The sequence below is a fragment of the Arachis ipaensis genome, chromosome B07, assembly GCF_000816755.2.
Source record: "Arachis ipaensis cultivar K30076 chromosome B07, Araip1.1, whole genome shotgun sequence".
NCBI classification, from domain to species: Eukaryota; Viridiplantae; Streptophyta; class Magnoliopsida; order Fabales; family Fabaceae; genus Arachis; species Arachis ipaensis.
In genome coordinates this window covers 122,386,239-122,406,959 of record NC_029791.2, presented here as the reverse complement: position 1 = coordinate 122,406,959, position 20,721 = coordinate 122,386,239, and the positions used below count along the sequence as shown (strand labels likewise).

Here is a 20,721-nt window from a genome sequence, read left to right as displayed (position 1 = left end):
TTTCTAAAAAGATATATTCGTAAAAATAGATATAATATGATTACAAATATAACATAAACAAATATGTTAAATAAAATGTTAAACCAATATGCTTACAAATGCCTTTATTAAATTTTGCAAATGCCTTTATTAAATTTTGCAAATTGGAGAATAATTAAGTATGTATTCGGTTGTTTGGTGATCACATAGATAATTAAATAATTGAGTTGTAAATTGATCTCACAGTGTGCACCTTATTTTTTTTCATTTCTAAATAAAAGCAAGAATTAAGTGAAATAAGTAATAATATATAATAAAAAAGATAAAATATTTTGCATATGTATAGATAATTGTTACAAAATAAAATCTTATTGTGAAATATTAAAATTTTACATACTCCAAATCATGAAGATCAACCACAATGTAATGGTCACTTCTTTCTATTTTTTATCATGATATAAGCTCTTCTTTTTCGGTCAATAATCCAATAACATCTAATTAAAAAAATGAATTAAAAATATTAAATTAAGGACAAATAAATAAATAACATAATAAATTACTTATAAATTAAAAAAATTACCAATTTATTTTATATTAAACGATAAAACTAACAATATATTAATAAAATGATATACCTTTAAAAAGTCGCAATACAATTTTAAATATTTGCATAATTTAAAACCACTAATATTTATTTAATACACCATATGTTAATACTAAGAGTATTTTTTAAAAAGATATATTCATAAAAATAGATATAATATGATTACAAATATAACATAAACAAATATGTTAAATAAAAGGTAAACCAATATGCTTATTAATGCCTTTGTTAAATTTTGCAAATTGGAGAATAAGTATATTTTTGATTGTTTGGTGATCACGTAAATAATTGAATAATTGGATTGTAAATTGATCTCATAGTATGCACCTTATTTTTTCTTATTTCTAAATAAAAGCAAGAATTAAGAGAAATAAGTAGTAATATATAATAAAAAAGATAAAATATTTTGCATATGTATAGATAATTGTTACAAAATAAAATCTTATTGTGAAATATTAAAATTTCACATACTCTAAATCATGAAGATCAATCACAATGTAATGGTCACTTCTTCCTATTTTTGATCATAATATAAGTTCATTTTTTCCAGTCAAAAGTCCAATAACATCTAATTAAAAAAAATTAAAAGCATCAAATTAAGGACAAATAAACGAATAACATAATAAATTACTTATAAATTAAAATTTTTTACCAATTTATTTTATATTAAACGATAAAACTAACAATATATTAATAAAAGGATATACCTTTAAAAAAGTCGAAATACAATTTTAAACATTTGCATAAATAAACTATTAAATTTATGTTATCGATAAAATGATGCTATTATATGATTTCTTTGCAAAAATTAAAATAAAAAAAAAACAGTTTGTGTAGATTAATATAAATTAACTACGTACCAAATAAGTTGGATTGTTCTTTTGTTTGTTTTAATATATCAGCATGAGTAAAAAAATTGAAATGATTGTCAGAAATTTTACGATCATCGACCGTATTTATTATACGTGACTCCTTCTTAAAAATTATTCTATATACGTGTGCAGTCGGAATATAAATTTCGCTTGATTCCTCGATCACAAAATCTGAGAAGACATAGACATTTCCCTCAATCAGTTCATTCTCAAACATCTTTGCCAAATAATTTTTTATTGAAAAATGAATTTTATTACACTGTAAAACAAATTAAATATAAAAACTATTAGCAATTATAAAGCTATTAAATGGCACTGTCTTTGATTGCAATTGTTTACTTATCAAATAAATTTAAAATACGAACAAAAAAATATTTATAAATTGGACCTAACATCACTTGAAATAATCATGAAAAATAATCGACTAACTTTAACATCCATTAGAACCATTTCTATGTAAGTCGTCTTACTATTGTCAAATTTGGATGAGACTTTCTATAACCTTATAATTCTTTCCTTTATTTTCCAAATTTTTTCATCACATAATCTACTATAAGTAACACTATTGATAGAATCGTAGCTAGCAGCCATTATGTATGAAAAATAAAAAATAGAAAAAGAAAAATGTCTGAATTATGAATTCTCTAAATGATAAATAATTGTAAAAATTCACTATATATATACACACACACATTAATTATACACGGTAATAATTAGCCAATATTTTTAATAGAGATACTTGCTACAATTAGATGACAATTATGCCATTATATTTTATTAACCTTTATGATTAATTCAATGAAATACTTACTCAATATATATGTTATCTACATTATTTATATGCCAATATTTTTAAGAAAGAGCTAAAAGAGGAGATATATAAATATATATAATATTATTACTATATAAGAAGTAGATATAAATTGCTACGTTCTTTTTTATTTATTATACAACTTAAACAATAAAATAAATTACGTGTGAGAGTTTTATTTTTTTAACAAATTTTATATCACTTCCGTTTCAATAATAATAAATAAAAATACGTCAACTTGATATCTAAGAGAAAATGATGAAATAAAATCATAACACAGTTCTAAAGTAAAAGTTTAAATTATACCATAATATCATTGCACAACACAAATTGAAAGTAATTTTACACTACAATATACCACACAAACAGGTAAATGACTTAAGTTTAAATAGAAATTTTTTTATTTATGCATACATGATAACACCATGGTTTATAAATGCCTCATGGATAGCATATCATATATTGCTCTGAATGATGAGTACGGGAGTTGAAGAGTGTGTGGTCGTTTGTGTCCACGATAGTTGCCTTCTTGCGACGACGCCTCATAGGAAGAAAAAGAATCGTTGTAAAAGCTACCCAATGAAAGAGTAATTGGTAAACAAATGATATTTTCTTCTAGCATATATGGTCTTTTATAGTGGTAAAATAAAAATGGAAGGAATAAAATTTTATATTTTTATATTAGGAATAGAATTTGATATTTATCATAATAAAATTAAATAACTAATTAGTTATAACTCATGTATTTAAATAAATAAAATAAAAATATTTTTAAGAATTAATCAAATCAATTAATTGATAAAAATAATTAGTATAATTGATTTTATTTGATTTATTAATTATATGATATTTAAAAAAAATAAAATGAATAAAAATAAAACAAAATGAAATAGAAGAGATAGAAGACTATAATAAAATAAATTCAGTGTGAGAGTTTTTTTTTTATAAATTTCATATCACATTCATTTCAATAATAATAAATAAAAATACGTCAATTTGATCGATATCTAAGAGAAAATGATGAAATAAAATTATAACACAGTTCTAAAGTAAAAGCTTAAATTAAACCATAATATCATTGCACAACACAAATTGAAAGTAATTTTACACTACAATATACCACACAAACAGATAAATGACTTAAGTTTAAATACGAATTTTATTTATTTATGCATACATGATAACACCATAGTTTATAAATGCCTCATAGATAACATATCATATATTGCTTTGAATGATGAGTACGGGAGTTAGAGAGTGTGTTGTGATTTGTGTTCACGATAGTTGCCTTCTTGCGACGACGTCTCATAGAAAGAAAAAAATTGTTGTAAAAGTTATCCAATTAAAGAGTAATTGGTAAACAAATGATATTTTCTTCTAGCATATATATGGTCTTTTATAGTGGTAAAATAAAAATAAAAAGTATAAAATTTTGTATTTTTATATTAGGAATAGAATTTGATATTTATCCTAATAAAATTAAATAACTAATTAGTTATAACTCATGTATTTAAATAAATAAAATAAAAATATTTTTAAGAATTAATCAAATCAATTAGTTGATAAAAATAATTAGTATAATTGATTTTATTTTTTAATATATGAATATCTAAAATATAAAATAAAAAGTTATCCAACATAACTATTCCTTATATTCTGACCCAACAGATAAAAGTCAGCCCAATAACACAAAAAGTCCACCAATAAAGTAGACTTTATAATAAATTCAACCTCTTTAAAAAAGTCGAACATCGACGTAAGGATGTTAAACTTACCTGCTCAAAGTAAATAACTACCTTTATGAATCTCTCCTACTATCTCTACCTCATCTAAAAAGTTGATCCCAACAAACTTCCAAAATAAAAGGAACGCTTATCATCATAAAAAAATAGAACTACTCCAACAAAGGTGGTCATCATCTCTATAAATACACTGGAACCTCAATATAACTCATGTTCTAATCTACTATAATAGAGAAAAACCCAAATCAGCCCCTGACAATTACCTCAAAAGACAACGAGGCCCTTGACAAAAAAAAAAACCCCAATCTAGCCCCTAACAAAAAAATAAAACCCAACCCGGCCCCTAACAATTATTTCGAAAGGACAACGAGGCCCCTGTGCCAAAAAAAATTAATGTTATTTTTTTGACACAGGGGCTAATCAGTCCCAAAAAAAAATTATCAGGGGCCGGATTGGGTGTTTTTTTTTCTTGGGGGCCTCGTTGTCCTTTCGAGATAATTGTCAGGGGCCGGATGGGGTATTCACTCAAAAAATTACTTAAAATCCTTGCTAATTTATGCATTAGAGTCTCTTCCAGGTATTAACCCCCCATTTCCTCACGAGAAACTCGGACAAGTGGCACCTTGGCACTAAAAAGATCGGACGCCACTATTAGAATATTATTCCATAACGAGCGTACTTTTAGCGTACTCTTTGTCTATATATTGGTAAGAACCTTGTAATCATAGATGAAAAATATGAATAATAAAAATAATACTTTTCTAAATAATTCTTCGTTTCTTTTCTAAACTCTTTGTACCATGGTAACATTTTTTTTAGGAATTAGAGTTGTTTCTATTCGAACCCGCAACCTCTTATATAAGTATGGAGAGACTCCAAGTTGATTCCTCATTCAAGAACGAGAGATTTTACTAAAACATCTGAACCTGAAGATTTTTTTCGCGCACACTGAAGCTGAAGATGGAGGAAGAATTTGATGTACATCACCAACCAGAATTTGTTTGTATAGTCTGTGGGGCTTTCTTCCTTGACCAGAATGCGTTAAGGGTGCATTGCAGGATCCACCGTCGTCCTCTTTCCAGATGCAACTACTGTGAAAAAAATTCCCAAACAGCGTTGATTTGAACTAACATAGGTGCAATGGTAAACCAGAGGCAAATGAAGGCGAAGCAGCCATCGCGATACATGGCGCGCAACAGCTCCGGCGGTGATCGGCGAACAGCATTCTAACTTTGAGTGTTCGTCGAAATCTTTCGAATTAGTGTAATTTTGATGATTTTGCCTAATTCCAACTACTATATTCAGGGTTTCTTGATGTACAAGGGATTGGAAAATTGTCACACTTACCTTTTTTTCTGTTTTATGCTGTTATAAATAAATATTTTACATATAAAAGGAGTGGAGTAAATGATTCTAAATAGAAGAACCTTTCTAATTAACCTTTTATATAAAAAAAATTAGAAAAAAAATTATTGTAATTTATTAGGATATTATTCCATAACGAGCGTACTCTTAGCGTACTCTTTATCTATATATTGGTAAAAACCTTGTAATCACAGATGAAAAAATGAATAATAAAAAGAATACTTTTCTAAATAATTCTGGTTTCTTTCCTAAATTTTTTGTACCATGGTAACATGGTATCAGAGCAGAGTTAGGTTCTAAGAATTCAAAATTCTGATGAATTTATATTACAAATTGAAAATATGCTACGCAATAGTTTTGGCATGTGATCATCACAAATCAATTCTGACAATTTGTCCATTAGTTTCAAACTAAACGGATATAATTATCCATTATGGGCAACTCTGATAAAAAAACAATTGGTGGAAGAAGAAAGAAGAAACACACCAAAGAAAACTGCTCTAAAATGGTGGGTTACCTAGATTGGTGGAAGGAAGCCGCCACTGTGAGTATCCCAGAGGTCACTAGCGGTGGCGAGGCCAGAAAAGAGTAAGCAAGTCACGATGGTAAGATAGCAGCGGCGCGGCGGTAAAGGCAAGGACTACTGAATTCCTTTGCTGCTAGCGGAGACTCAATATAAATGGGAGACCCAAAATCAGAATCCAATTAAAAAAATAAATGAATGAATTTTCGATTGCCGGGGCTACCGATACTATGACTGATGACCTCCATGATTTTAACAGCTTGACTATACCGTCAAAAGTCCATATTAAAACAGCTAGTGGACAGGGACGGACATAAGGGGGGGCGAGTGGCTGCCTCGGCCCCCCAACTTTTTTTAATAGTAATAAGTTATTATGTATAATTTAAATTTTTTTAAAAATATTTAATATTTAATCTAATATAAATAAAAGTTCAGTCTAATTTAAATATTAATAATTTTTAATATCTAAAAAATAAGTAACAATATTAAAAAAATCTGAAAAAGATATTATTAATATTTTTTAATTAAATAAAAATTTTTAAATTTCATAAAGTGAATTCTTTTTCTTGTTGTGGCCATTTTTTTTATTCGTTTGGGTAAAAAGTATACACATATTTTTTTTACTTTAAAATATATTATCTATCCGTATATTTTTATAATACATTTTATATTATATAATTTTTTTACATAATTTTTAATATTATATGTGTTATTGGCCCCCCATAATATCATTTCTGGATCCGTCCCTGCTAGTGGAGAATTAATTGATGTTAAAGGAGGATGCTCTATTACTTTTTTAGAAAAATTGAAATTAAAAAATTGTCTCTATGTCCCTGCACTATCATCAAAATTATTGTCTGTTAGCCAAATAACAAAAGAACTAAATTGTGTGGTACTCATGTACTCTACCTTTTGTCTTCTACAGGACATTCTTATGAAGGAGATCATTGGGCGTGGTACTGAGCGAGACGGCCTTTACTACGTTGATGAAGTAGCACACCAGGTCATGCCATGCTTGCTCACGGAATGGTTACTAGGCAACTTTGGTTATGGCACAGGCGTCTCGAACATCCTTCATTTGGGTACCTCAAGTTTCTATTTCCTAGTCTTTTTACAAGTAGTACTGAACCCCTCAAATGTAAAACTTGTATTCGTGCAAAAAATCATAGAGTTTCTTTTCCTCCAACCAACACTATAGTCAATTCCAGTTTTTCTCTAATACACTCTGATGTGTGGGGCCTAGCCCCTATTTTTCATAATAATTTTCAATATTTTGTGTTATTTGTGGATGATTTCTCTCGCATGACTTGGGTATATTTTTTAAAACACAAATCTGAAGTACCTGATAAGTTCTTTGCTTTCTACCAAATTATTCAAACTCAATTAAACAAGAAAATCCAAGTACTTCACTCAGATAATGGTAGGAAATTTATAAACCAACCAATGCGCGATTTTTTTTATGAAAAATGGTCTTATCCATCAAACTTCCTGCCTAAATACACCCCAACAAAATGGTGTGGCTGAGTGGCGAAATCGTAAGTTACTTGAGATGACTCGAGCCATACTTTTTGATGCACAAGTTCCAAAAACTTTTTGGCTTGAAGCTATAGCGACCTCTGCCTACTTACTAAATCGTCTACCTATCCAAGTTCTCCACCATAAAACACCCTTACAAGTCTTGGCTACTCAGACTGCAATCCCGCCTATTCTAACCTTACCACCTCGAGTATTTGGATGTTCCATCTTTGTCCATATCCCCAAAGTCAATAGAACCAAACTTGATCCTTGTGCAGAAAAATGTATTTTCGTTGGGTATGCTACACACCAAAAGGGGTATAGGTGCTCTAATCCAATCACTCGTCGTATTCATGTGACCATGGATTGTGATTTTTTAGAATCCAAATTTTACTTCAACCGCCAACATGGCATTTAGGGGGAGAACAATAATGAACCACTTAGTTGGCTAAATAATCTTTGTTGCTCAGAAACTGTTCAAACAGAACAAGTAGATGGAGCCACCGAGCATACTTCACTCAACATAGAAAACAACTCGGTACATACAATCAGTGAGAGTTCTTTTGAGAATGTTAGACAAGAGGTAAGTAATTGTCAATCTGATAATTTAGTCCATGTTTTTAATGAGACCACTAATAATAACAGTATAGCACTGGAACATAAAGAACCAGAGCCCAATACCTTTATTCTTCCTCCAAGAAGAAATAGAGGGATGCCTCCTGATCGGTACTCACCAGAACATGTTCTCCGTAACTCAAGATACCCGATAAGAGTGGCTAGAGAAGGAATAGCAGATGTTGCAAAGGTTTTTTCCACCAGACTCTTAACAGAAGACATTTCAAGAACTGTCCGAGAAGCCAATGAGAAAGTTGAATGGCGAAAAGCCATGAATACAGAAATGTAAGCTCTAGAGAAGAATGGAACTTGGGAGAAGTGTATCCTACCAACAGAAAAAAAAGTCAGTCGGGTACAAATGGGTTTTCACCATTAAACACAAGGCAGATGGCACTATTAAACGGTACAAGGCAAGGTTAGTGGCCAAAGGTTATACACAGACCTATGGTATCGACTACACTGAAATTTTTTCACCGGTTACACAGATTAATACTATCAGGGTGTTATTTTCAATAGCAGCAAATGAAGATTGGCCACTCCATCAATTTGACCTCAAGAATACTTTCTTGCATGGAGAGTTGAAAGAAGAAGTGTACATGGAAGCTCCTCCAGGTTTCTCAACGAGATTTAGAAAACATGAAGTTTGCTGGTTAAAGAAGGCTTTTTATGGGTTTAAACAATCTCCATGTGCCTGGTTTGGAAGATTTACAGATGCCATGAAAAGGTATGGATACAAGCAAAGTAACTCTGATCATACCCTTTTTTTGAAAAAATGGAGAGATTTAATCACTTGCCTAATAATCTACATGGATGATATAATTATAACGGGAAGTGATGTTGAAGAAATTGAAAAATTGAGAAGGAACCTATTTACAGACTTCGAAATGAAGGATTTGGGTAGACTAAAATATTTCTTAGGAATAGAGGTTCTACGATCCAGCAAAAGAATCTTTATCTCCTAAAGAAAGTACATTTTGGACCTTCTGGCAGAAATAGGAATGGTGGATTGCAAACCAATAGATACGCCCATGCAAGTTAATCACAAGTTGAAGATAGTAGAAATTGCCACCCTAGCAGATAAGGAAAGGTACCAACGACTGGTTGAAAAACTAATTTACTTATCACATACTCGACCTGACATAGCTTATGCTGTGGGAATAGTAAGTCAGTTTATGCATAAGCCACAAGAAGATCATATGAAAGCTGCCATGAGGATAGTTCGATATTTGAAGGGAGCTCCAGGAAGTGGAATCATTTTCAAAAGGAATGACCATTTGAAGGTTGAGGCATACTGACGCAGATTGGGCGGGTAACCCAAATGATAGAAGATCAACCGCTGGTTACTTTACATTTGTTAGAGGCAACCTAGTAACTTGGAAAAGCAAGAAGTAGAAAGTTGTAGCTCTTTCAAGCGCAAAGGCAGAATTTCGAGGGATTGTTAAAGGCATAACTGAAGTATTGTGGATAAGAAAATTGATGACTGAGATTGGTTTTCCACCACAATTACCAAACCAGTTGAAATGTGATAACAAAGCCGCAATCAGCATTTCAGAAAATTCCGTACAACATGATAGAATAAAACATGTTGAGGTGGATCGACACTTTATCAAAGAAAAAATTTAGAATAACATTATTGAGCTTCCATTTGTGAGATCAGAAGATCAACTGACTGATATTCTTACTAAAGCAGTTTTAAGACAAGCCCTTGCTAAAGTTCTAACCAAGCTGAGTATTGGTGATCCCACTACTCACCTTGAAGGGGAGTATTAGAATATCATAATTAGGGAATAAAATCAGGAAAATATCAAAGAGAATTAGAAAAAAAATCAATGTAATTTATTAGGATATTATTTTATAATGAGCGTACTCTTAGCGTACTCTTTGTCTATATATTGGTAAGAACCTTGTAATCACAGATAAAAAATATGAATAATAAAAATAATACTTTTTTAAATAATTCTTCGTTTTTTTCCTAAACTCTTTGTACCATAGTAACAGCCACCCTATCAAAAAATCTAGACCTCACGTTCAGGCCCAAACCAACGTTTCAGGTAATCCTCGGAACACCTATAATAACATTAGCGATAATAACTAAAATTATATTTTGATCAACTTGATAAATTATAATAAATAAATTTGGTCGCATAAATAATTATATTTTTTGTCAATATATTATTGTTAACATTTTTTATTTTGTCTATTCATCATATTAATTTTGATCTGAGGTGCTCTTTACTAATTTATCATATTATGGGATATCAAATAGTTTGAAGAAGTTAACAATTTTGTTTTTTTTTTCAATCAACAAGTAATTTGATAAAGTTTGTTAGTTTGACATTAATCTAAGGAGCTATTAAGTTTAGGGTTTAATCCAGTAAAATTACTCTAGACATTAAATTTTGTTACTGATTATGATATCATTTGTTATTTGACTAATTATTCATCTAATATTTTTGTCCTTTTAAAATTATCTAAAAGTGTATTGTCATCTTTTTAAAATCAAATTTGAATATTATAATTTAATTAAACAACAATCATCTTAAAAGGATATTTTGGTCTTTTTAAAATTAATCTTAAATAGTATATTTTCATTTTTTTAATATCTAGCCAAATTTCTAATTTTTAAAGCATTTAATGACTATTAATACTAAATAGATATTTTAGACTTTTAAATTTTAACATTACTCTTCAAAAAGAGTACTTTTATCTTTTTAAATTTAATATAAATTTTTAATTTTTAAAATAATTGAATAACTCTAATTTTAAAAGAACATTTTTGTCTTTTTAAAATTTATTACAAACTTATTTTACTCTTTTTGAAATTAAATTAAATTTTCAGTTACTTTTAAAAGATATTTTAATCTTTTTAATATTAATTTTAAAAGAATATTTTTGTCTTTTCATTTTTTAACTTTTTTTTATAATTTTATGATAATTTAATATCAATTTAAAATAAAGTAATGTAATCTAATTTGATAATGGCCCAAATTTTTTTATTGCACAAAACATGGAAAAGCCTTACTACCTTAGCCCAAATTCGTTTGTTTTTAGTATACTAGCCTAACACAAAAATAAATGAAAATAATAATGATAAAAATACATAAAATACAATTTTTTTTGTTAAGTACGATTTTGGTCTCTAAGATATGGACTGAAAATTTTTTTTGTCCCCAACATTTTTTTGCTTATAAAATCATCCCTAAAGTTTAACTTAGTTTTAAAATCATTCTTTTTTACCAAATTTTTTATTTTTATTACCAAATTACTCCTAACTAAAAAAAATATATATATAAAAAAAAGAAAACACGTTAAGGGAGAAATGGGGAAGGGAAAACGTGTTAAGGGGGAAGGGGGGTTTTAGGGAAGAAGAATGGGAGGGGGTGGAGTGTTCAGGGAAGAAGAGGGGGAAGGGAATCCGTTGCCATCCTTCAAGAGTGTCGTCATCCCTCGCGATTTGCACCGTCGCAGTGCCTTCCTTGTGATTCGTAGCGCCGTCGACCACTGCAAAGCCGTTCTCGTCGTGATTCGCAGCGCTGCCAACCACCACAGCGCCCTCCTCATCGCGATTTGCAGCCCATCACCACCGCATCGCCGTTCTCATCGCAATTTGCGGCGTCGCCACTACTGCCGTAGCCATTTCCACGCAATCTGCCACCACCACCGCAGTTCTCCTCCCCTAGTAATTCGTAGTTCACTGCCGCAGCCCCTCCTCCCCCCACCACCGCAGCCCGTCCCCTCGCGATTCGCATATCACCTGTTCTCCTTCGAGGTCCTTGCAATGCTTTTTCAATTTTTTATTCCTTTTTCTTTAATTTTTCAGATTTAGCGGAAGGTGATTTGCTTCTGTTTATTCCATTGTTGTTGTTGTTGATGATGATTATGGTTGCTTCTGTTTACTCTTTTTTTATTCCATTATTGTTGTTGATGCTTCTAGTTGCTTCTGCTTTTGTTTCTTTTGTTGAAGAGGAAGACAAGACTCTGCTTTGTTGCCTTCTGTTTCTTTTGGTTCTCAATGTGTATTGCCATGTTTATCTTCTGGTTGCCTTATTTATCTGCTTCCATTATTCATGTGTATTGCTTCTGTTTCTACTTCTTGTCTCGTTTATTTGCTTCTGGTTGCTTCTGGTTCTGCTTTTGTGATGAAGAAAGCTTCTGTGATGGAGAAAAAAAAAGAAGAATAGAAAATGAAGATTTTAGGAAAAAGAAAAGGGTATTTTGGTCCAAAGGACAATTTTAAAATCAAGTTAAACTTTAGGGACGATTTTGTAAGCAAAAAAAAGTTATGGACGATTTCGTACTTAACCCCCTTTTTTTACTATTTTGTTTGTGGAGTTTCGATGCTCCAAGAGTTGTAAGGAGCATTTAATCGAGTCCCATTTTAATAAGCATAAACAACAACAAGTGCGTTTGGTAAGATAACTTTTAAAATTTAAAAATACTATATAGACATTAATATAAGAATTAAATTTATATATTAATTAATTTTACGAGGTTATATTAGACTTTTTAATTTTGATAAACACGATCTAACTTTGAAAAGTTCCCTTTGAGGTAGTTTCAAAAGCACCGCTAACTTTTAAAAGCTGCAAGTACAAGCACATGAGTTTTTGGATTTACCAAATGCAAGAATGTAACGAAATGCACAAACACCTCTTTAAAATATTTTACCGAACCAAGTTTAGGTATTCTTCAGATTCCAAAGAATATGTTACAAATATGACACTAACTCCTCATAACTCATTCAAATGCCTAATAACTCAATTTTATGAGGTTAATTGTTACATTGTAACCATCATTCTACTATTAAAGGAGAATGTTATAACATTGACAATTGTTCATACTTTTGGTTGGTCATGAGCTTATGAAATTTTGAGACCCTGATTTGAGCTGTGTTAACACCAGACCGAGAGGACAACCTGCAAAGGCACTCTGATACTTAAGTCAGTAGTGCTTTTAAGATGATTGTAGTGAGAAGAATGTAGCTTACCTCGAGGTTCCCCTCTCCTTGTATTATACCGTCACTAAGTAACCGTTAAGCATTTACATCCTTGAGTATACGTTTCGATATCACGACTTATCAGATTTTCGAGTTATGACTCCATTCATTTTTCTGATATACGTTACCCTTGTGTTAAGTTGATAACATATCAATTTCATTTAACCGAATTCCCAATATACTATTCTTGTTCAGAATAGTGCCCCAACTTGGATTTCTTGACTTACGATATTGTCGTGAACCCGAGTTTAATGGACCAAGCCTATTTGGGTTTTAAGCGCCAAAAAATGCTTAAGAAACCTTCCGTTCATTTGAGCGGTTGTAAGTTGTAACCTCCCTTGGTTTTCAAACCGTCAGTTTTCTCTCTCCATAAATCAATGTTGCATTTAATCTTTATTAATAAAAACTCCACTTTAACTTTACTTTCATTTCTAATCCTTTCTTCAAAAGAAAATATTCTCTCTCTTTCGAAAAAACCTACAGACCCTTATGAAGAAAAACTTCAAGTTCCTCCACTCCTATAGTACTCCAGGGTCTTTCCAAAAGGGTATGCTTGCTATTCCTTTTATACATCTGCAACAGTACCCTTTATTCAGGTATGGGGACTTAATTTTCCTCTTCCACCTTTCAAATCATACTTGCTATTCAAATTCCATCCATCTAGATGAACAGTTCACTACCCTTTTTTGATAATTTTATATGATTATAGATATGGGGTTTTATAATTTTGTCTATCAAATTCTGCATGTTTAGGTTTTAGTAGGGGTACCACTATTTAACTATCCCATTATTTTGAACATTAGTAAAACTTACGAAAAATTGTAGAGATTTTTCTGGGTTTTCTCTTGGTCCCCTTAGTGTTTTATGAAACTTTTCTTTCGTAACATAGTGGTGGTGTTCCTGTAGGTATATGAGATGCCGAAGAAGAAGATAATTGCTACCTGCGAGAGAGTCAGTACGTCATCATCTAGACCTGCTCCACATCCTAACCCAACTCGACAAGTGGATCCTTATTTCTAAGTTTCGGAAGAAGTGAAATCTATTGTCTCCACCATCACCCAAGATGAGCTAGATGCGTTACGAGAAGTTGGGGTTATCTTTAATTCCAACGTTGAAAACTTATACGTCTTTTCTGCCCCGAGTCAAAAAAATAGTCTCTGCCACTTTAACAACCATGCAGGCTCGTAACTACGAGACATCGTTTACTCGTCTTGGAGTCTGTCTTCTCTTCACACCCTTTCAACAAGATATTCTTAGGTATACAAGATGTGGCCCATCACAACTTCATCCAAACACTTGGGACATTATCCGAAGTTTCGAGTTGTTGTGTTCTTTCCTTGGACTAGATGCCTCTTATAGGGTCTTCTTTTATTTTTTTTTTACCTAACCATGCCCTTTAGCTCGCAAGGTCGCGGGTTTATCTCCTTCCAAGGTAACCCAAATAGGAGAATTTTTAACCTTTTCGAAGAATCCTATCATGGTTTCAAAGAGAGATTCTCCAAGGTTGAAAGAGTAGAGGGAACAACACTTTTGTTCATGACTATGGAATATGAAAAAAGGTTTAACTTATATTAGAACTTTAACGTCTCGTCCCCTAAAATCCAACTTCAAGGTGTCAATACTTTTGAGTCTGAGAGTATCAAATGCTTCTAGAACTCTAGAATAATTAACCTTTAAGTCTCCGAACCATTCTGGCTAATGAGTGTGCTGCTCGGAATGCCATTGGTAAATATTATGAAGTGCTCCATTAGTGTGTGAGCTTTTTCGTTATATCGGCTTTTCAACTTTGTCAATACAAACAAATTATGAAACATGCAATAATTGATAATCATTTTATTAAACGGATTGTATCAAAATATTTAAAATAAGGCCTCATTAAAAGACTAAATAAATAGGAAAAGAGTGCCTTTTTGTAAAGAATAATTACTAAGAGAAATATTTCTTTAAGTGAATGGCATTCCACGTTCTCGAAACCTCGGACCCATCTAAGTTTTCCAACTTATAGGCCCCTTACCCAAATTTGCCTTAATTCTGAATGACCATTTTCAAGTAGGGGCGAGCTTCCCTTGGCTTCCCAATCTTCATCATCGCTGTGCCGTCGAGGCGGCTCCAAAATGTCGTTCAAATTTATATATTCATCTGTCCGATGACCACACAATTTATGATAATCACAGTATTGGGACTTATTTAGCGAAGTTCTAGGCTAAATTTTCCTTGCTTTTGGCAATATACCTTTATGGGAATTTGTTAATAGACTTCTGCCAACGATGCAACTAAAGGTGTATATGTGGAGAACTTTCCCACACATGGAACTGACGACTTCGGAGAATTTTGTCTCGAGCTCCCGGCCTTATTAGGCAAGGGGCTGGGTTCTTCCGTTTGGTCAAAACTACTCTCGAAATGCCCTCGTCCCTCATACATTCCAAAGTAATTTAATGGATTTATTCCATGGATTTGACATATTTAGAAGTGAGATGTCTTCTGAAATCTCTTTTGAGCAATTCAGCTAAGTTCATCATGTCTCAAAGGTGTCAATGTGCTCTTGAGGGTCCGACTTACCTTCATATTTTAGATCTACCAGCTTGTCAAAGTATTTGGGCAGCCTGACGTGAAGAACATGTAAAGCGAATGGAATTTGGCCCACGATCACGTGTTCCTGAGAATCCCTATGCCTTCTAGGACTTGGACTTCTTTGCGAAATTCACTTCTTTTTAGACTGGGCAGACTAGGAATTAGATCTTCCTTGTCTCTCATGATCCCGATGTACTCTTCACGTCAGGGAGACTCTCTCCTATTCCTTCGTGGTGAATGAGATCGTCGGCGATCATCTTCATGTTGGTGATCTCAGTATCTCTCCGGCATTCTTCTTTCTCAGCTGTTTCGTTGGCCTCTTGTCGTATGACTTTGAAATTGGAATCGCGATTGCAAACGTTCAACAAGTTTATGCTCTAATTCCTGCATCTTGTGACACATCTCCTGCATTGCATGGACATAACCTACCGGGCCCAAGACAATGAAATGGCGAACTTTGGTATTGTGGTTCTGATGGTGCTCAAAAGATTATTCAAAGATTAATCCAAATTATAGAGAGTAGGTTGGAGATACGATGTTGTCGTCATCCTTCTATTTCAAATTTCTAATGTCTCGAGGTCATCATTCCCAATGAGGGAGGGTGTTCCTACAAGGACTCCGACGCTCAAGTTAGCATGGGTCGCAAAAAGAACTAAGATAGAGATCATACATGAGTGCACGTATTTGGAATAGTGCATATATTATGATGTTATGATGTTATGAGCTTCTCTTATATGGGTTGCTCTTTTCATGAGCTACTCTCATCATAAGATGCTTGATGTCTTATTGTGGTCTCCCTTTATATATGCTCTTAGGCTTATATGTAGTCAATGTTATAACACTCTCTTTTAATAGTAGAATGATAGTTACAATATAATAATTAATCTCATAAAATTGAGTTATTAGGTATTAGAATGAGTTATGAGGATATAGTATCCTCTTTGTAACATATTTTTTGAAACTCGAGAGAATACTTAATCATCAAATCAATTTCTTAGAACTTCTTATATTCTTGAAACCGATTCTTAGTATTAGGCTTATAGAAATATTTCAGAATAGACCCCAAATCTCGGTATGTTTTTCTTTTGAAAAATATTTTTTGAGTTTCAGATATCAACCCAAGTGTTTCATCTTTTAAGGTGGAACTTTTTATTTTGCTTACTTTTCTTATAAGTCCAAACTCTGACCATAACTTCTATCAATCATAGGTTACCATCTCGATTTATGAGTTTGGGAGTTAGATTTTTTTTAATCAAAGTTTGCATGTTGTGATTCTAGAATCAAGAGTCGACGCTTTTATTTCTTGAATGTCAAACTAATTTTTTCTTGAATTTTGTATTTTTCAGTTTTATGGACTTCCCGTAGTGGGTACCCGCAACTCGTAGCTTGTAGGCTCAAGCATCCGAGTTTTTGAGATTCCGATAAAGACATATCAAAATAAATTCAAGTTGTCAAAATCAATAATTATTAAATTTAGTATGTATGAAATAGTAACTCAATCAAGAAAATGTTGAGTTTAAAATAAAGAAATTATTTCTCTTAAAACAATTTCTTGATTATTTTTTTTATTTAAGTGTAATTTATCTAAATGAATTTTTTTTCGATTTAAAGTAATTTTTTGGACAATTAAATGATGGAATTTTTCAATTTAGATTAGTTGACTCATAAGAATAGAGAACGAATTTTCCGTCTTTCAACTTTGTAAACTTTGATCTGTAGATGTCAAGTGTTTCTTGTGGTAAAGTTTTTTTTTTTATTTATTTATTTCTTGTCTCACAACTTTTTGTTACTAAACCTTCAAATCATTGATAATTTAATTGGTCTAGCAATTATAAGCTTTTGAAGCGTATAATGATATGACACATATTAAAATTTGTAAATATTTCCATATTTTCAGTGAAATATAAATATTTGCAATAATGAAAATGTTTATAAATTTTAATTTGTGATAATATTATTATACGCTTTAAAGACTTATAATTTTTAGACTAATTAAATGGTCAAAGATTTGGAGGCTTAGTAACAACTTTTTTGTCTTGCTTTCTGATTCAATTCCGCTGCTAGGGTGAGGGAACTCTGCCTATCTCAATCCTTAGAAGCCGGTTTGAGGTTCACCGATTGACCTAATTCCATCAGTAGTTCGAGCGGATACCACCCCGGATGCATAATATACCGTGCCAGTTGATCCAGATCCTGCAGCTTACCACCCAGTTGGCGTGTGGGAATAATGATAGTCGAAGGGAGGTAGCGGTCTAAGCCTCTTAGGCTTGGCATAGGAACTCTTCTCTCACCCGCAGGAAGGCTGTGATGTGACCCAGTAAAGTGCCCAGAGGTAGAATGAATTGAATTAGCTAACGAATCTTCCGCAATGAAAGTTGTGAAGTAAAAAATCGAATAATTTTTTTTTTTGTAAATTTACACAAAAAATACTACTTGATATCTAGAAATCAAAGTTTATAAACAGGAAGACATAAATTCATTTTCTATTAAAAAAAATTAAAAATCCTAATTAAGCTTCTTGAAACCACTTAGACATGTAAAGATATGATTTATTTTGCTCAAGTTTTATAAATTATTTTAGAGCATATTATTATTTTAAAAAAATAATATGAAAATTTGTGGTAGAAATAAAGGAATAATCTTTGAACAATTGTTTATCAAAAAAATTCATAAATCAACTAATCTAAATTGGAACATTCCATCATTCAATTGTCCAAACAATTGTTTTAGATTAGAAAAAAAAACTCATTTAGATAGATTGCACGTAAATAAAAAAAATTCATCAAGCAATTGAAGGAAAAGCTTTGCGACCAGACGCAGTGCGACAGCAACAGAAACAGCGGCAACACTGCAGACCACAACGACTGCGAACACATACGAAGTCCCATGCAAAGAAACTGGAAGCACCAACGGCCACAGAACACAGGGGATGCCACGTGATGGCAGAGACGACATTCAACAATGCTGATGCTGTGGCAGTGGACGAAGAGGGCTGGTTCAGCTTCGGCAGCAGCAATGAGACAGATGCGATGTGATGGCCTGAGGAAGAAAACCTCGATAGAAGTTAGGGTTTTTTTTGTGAGGGAGGGTATCTCTTCTTTGGCTCCCCTCTTTTCAGATTAGGATTTTTGGTGATTTTTTTTTTCAGATTAGGATTTTTTCTTAGGTTTTTGCTTTCTCTTTTTTTTTCTTGTTTTAAAAGAAATTGACTTAAAAATAATTAAAAAATGAATTAAAAATTTTAAATCACTTTATTTTAGAAATGATTAAACCATAGTTATAAATATAATAACAGACAAATTCTGAACTTTTGGGATCACATATTATTTGTACATCAAAATTAACTACTAAAATTAGCCACCAATGTATTTCTATATGAATACATGTGTAATTTAATTTATTTTTAATGTGTATTTGTATTTCAACATGTATTTTATACTAGTAGGTGATTTTAGTGGCTAATTTTAGTGTACACGTAGCATTACTCTTAAGTTATGAAGTTAATTGTTACATTATAACAATTATTCTACTATTAAAGAAAAATGTTATAACATTGACTATATATAGGCCAAAAGGCATTATATGAAGAGAGATCACAATAAAGCATCAAGTATCTTATGATGAGAGTAACTAATAAGATCATAACTTCATAATATATGCATTATTTTAAATACGTATACTCAGGTATATCTCTATCTAAGTTTCTCTTACGACTCATACTAACTTAAATATCAGAGTCGTTACCGGTACACCTCTACTATTGAGGTCAGGATAACGAATTCGAAACATTGAGAATTCAAAATAGAAAAATAGTGATAATTTCGTATCTCCAATTTATTTTATAATTTTGTTCAAATAACTCTTAAATTTGGAAGGAAAAAAACTCTTATGAACAATATTATATTTGAGTTTTGGGGTGTTTGTGTAAAAGAACTAATTGAAAATGCATGGACAATAGAAATGAGGACGAGTTTGCACTTTGCATGAAAATACACCGTCCAAGTGGAAGGAGTTGCAATTCAAACGTGAGAGAGTGAAAGACTTAAAAGAAATTAAAAAAAGGATTATATTGTTTTTAACCTTTTATAGTTTTGTAACGCAAAGATGCACATTTCGTGTATGCAGAGGTAACAATTCCAGTGCACGAAAGCGATGTCCATGAGAAACAAACCAAATTAGACCTAGACCAAAACCAAAGCAAGCGTATCTATAATCTAATTAATGACTTAATTAGCATATAACATATAATCTATAGTATTGGGAAGATTGTGATTAAGGGAATCATGTTGTCTCATCTCATCTCGTCTAATTTTTTTTGGTGACTCTCATCTCGTCTAATAAAACTTCACATGAAATTTTTATCAAATTTATTCGAAAAACTTATATATTAAGTCGACTTACATATAATTTTTAACAAAAAGTTCCGAGCACACATTGCACATTGTGCATAATTTTATAAGTAGAACCAAAAATAAATATAAAAAAATAATAAAAAATTAAATATCACACTTTATTATCTTAATGTTTTTTAACAATTAAGAGGATCTATTCCCCTAATTAGCCATCTAGTATTCTGGTAATCTGAGTTTACCATGCAACAAAAAGTTTGTCCAGTGGAAGACAATTTTGTCATTTTACAGTTTCTAAGTGAATAATTTATCATTTGTATTCTTATTTTGAAAGTTTATTAGTCTTGGTTTTATTTAATCGCAGTTTGAGCTGCCACCGCCACCTTCTAACACACACAATCTCTTAGCCATCTATAATCTGAGTTTACCATGCAACAAAAAGTTTGTCCAGTGGAAGACAATTTTGTCATTTTACAGTTTCTAAGTGAATAATTTATCATTTGTATTCTTATTTTGAAAGTTTATTAGTCTTGGTTTTATTTAATTTATTTAATCGCAATGGGGTAAGGTCAAAGATCCATGGTGGATTTGGAATCAGAGAGGGAATCGCTTCGTGTGAAAAGGAAGACCCTTGAAGCCGTTCTTCACCCTTCACCAAGAGCACTTGAATCAACTATCCACGATAATTCTACTGATACCATCTTCCATGAACACAGTTCTGGGGCTCATCCTACCCCACCACCATCACCACCACCTGATCTTGAAACCGATGAGGTACT

General features: G+C 31.7%; 1 protein-coding gene across 2 annotated transcripts in view; it reads left to right on the top strand.

The window, feature by feature from the left end:
* LOC107606200 overlaps positions 4,303-20,721 on the top strand; it is a 21,715-nt gene continuing 5,296 nt past the window's right edge. Inside the window, exon 1 of one of the 2 annotated variants that reach the window (XM_016308210.2) lies at positions 4,303-4,354. Coding sequence is in view for 1 of the 2 variants with exons in the window: in XM_021106501.1 (XP_020962160.1) it covers positions 20,522-20,716 (195 nt within the window). In the remaining variant the exon portion in view is untranslated. Of the gene's footprint in view, positions 4,355-20,510; positions 20,717-20,721 lie in introns of those variants that run through there. The other variant, XM_021106501.1, reaches the window with a different exon arrangement.